This window comes from Aphanomyces invadans (assembly GCF_000520115.1).
Source record: "Aphanomyces invadans strain NJM9701 unplaced genomic scaffold supercont1.34, whole genome shotgun sequence".
Classification (NCBI taxonomy): Eukaryota; Oomycota; class Saprolegniomycetes; order Saprolegniales; family Verrucalvaceae; genus Aphanomyces; species Aphanomyces invadans.
In genome coordinates, this window is record NW_008580179.1 from 10,901 (window position 1) to 11,615 (window position 715).

Here is a 715-nt window from a genome sequence, read left to right on the forward strand (position 1 = left end):
TAAAGTGCCATATGCTTCAGTGCATTGGCTTGAGTTCTCTCTATGTTAGTTCTTTTATCCGTTGTCCCCTCGATGCTGACGCCCTCTGTTAATCAAGGCAGTGTAGCCGTCCTCCGGGTCGTACTCGTCACCATCCGCGACGTACCGCACTTCCGCTGGCTTGTCCGAAGCCTTTTGAATGATCTGCGCCTTCTTCCACATCTCTGCGGCGTGGGGCACCAAGACAAGGGTGCCCATGGACGTCTCTCCGAACGCTGCTGCCATCAATGCTGTATTCAGGGGCAACGAATATATTGACCGAGTACAGTGTCGACATGTGTTGGAGCAGCGAAAGTTCTCGAGTGTCTCGTCAGCGTGGTGTCGGCGGGGCCTAGATTCTATATATTACAACGTGAAATCATCGCTTCCGAGAGGACATAGCCAAGTACTTGCGCATGTTGAGCCCAAACTCCACGATCTTTGACCCCAAGACACGTTCAATGCGCGACAATCCGAACCCGGACCAAAACGTGGACGAAGCGACGTTTCAAGGGGATAACTTTGTACGTCACTCGAGCGACGTCATTAAACTGGCCAAATCGAAGCTGTTCGCGTGGGAGGAACACCTCCGGAACGATCGCGTTGGCTTTGGTGATCGTTGGTTTGACGCATCGATCATGCTATTCACCAGTCCATATAACAAAAATCAAAGCCTGCTGGAACATCTTCGTTACGA

General features: G+C 51.6%; 1 protein-coding gene across 1 annotated transcript; it reads right to left on the reverse strand.

Moving 5' to 3' along the window:
- Positions 1 to 54: 54 nt before the first annotated feature.
- H310_11748 (hypothetical protein) lies at positions 55 to 237 on the reverse strand (the record flags this gene model as incomplete). Its single annotated transcript, XM_008878516.1, has 1 exon — positions 55 to 237. The coding sequence occupies one exon, from the start codon at positions 235 to 237 to the stop codon at positions 55 to 57; it is 183 nt and encodes a 60-aa protein (XP_008876738.1).
- Between the last annotated feature and the right edge of the window lie 478 nt (positions 238 to 715).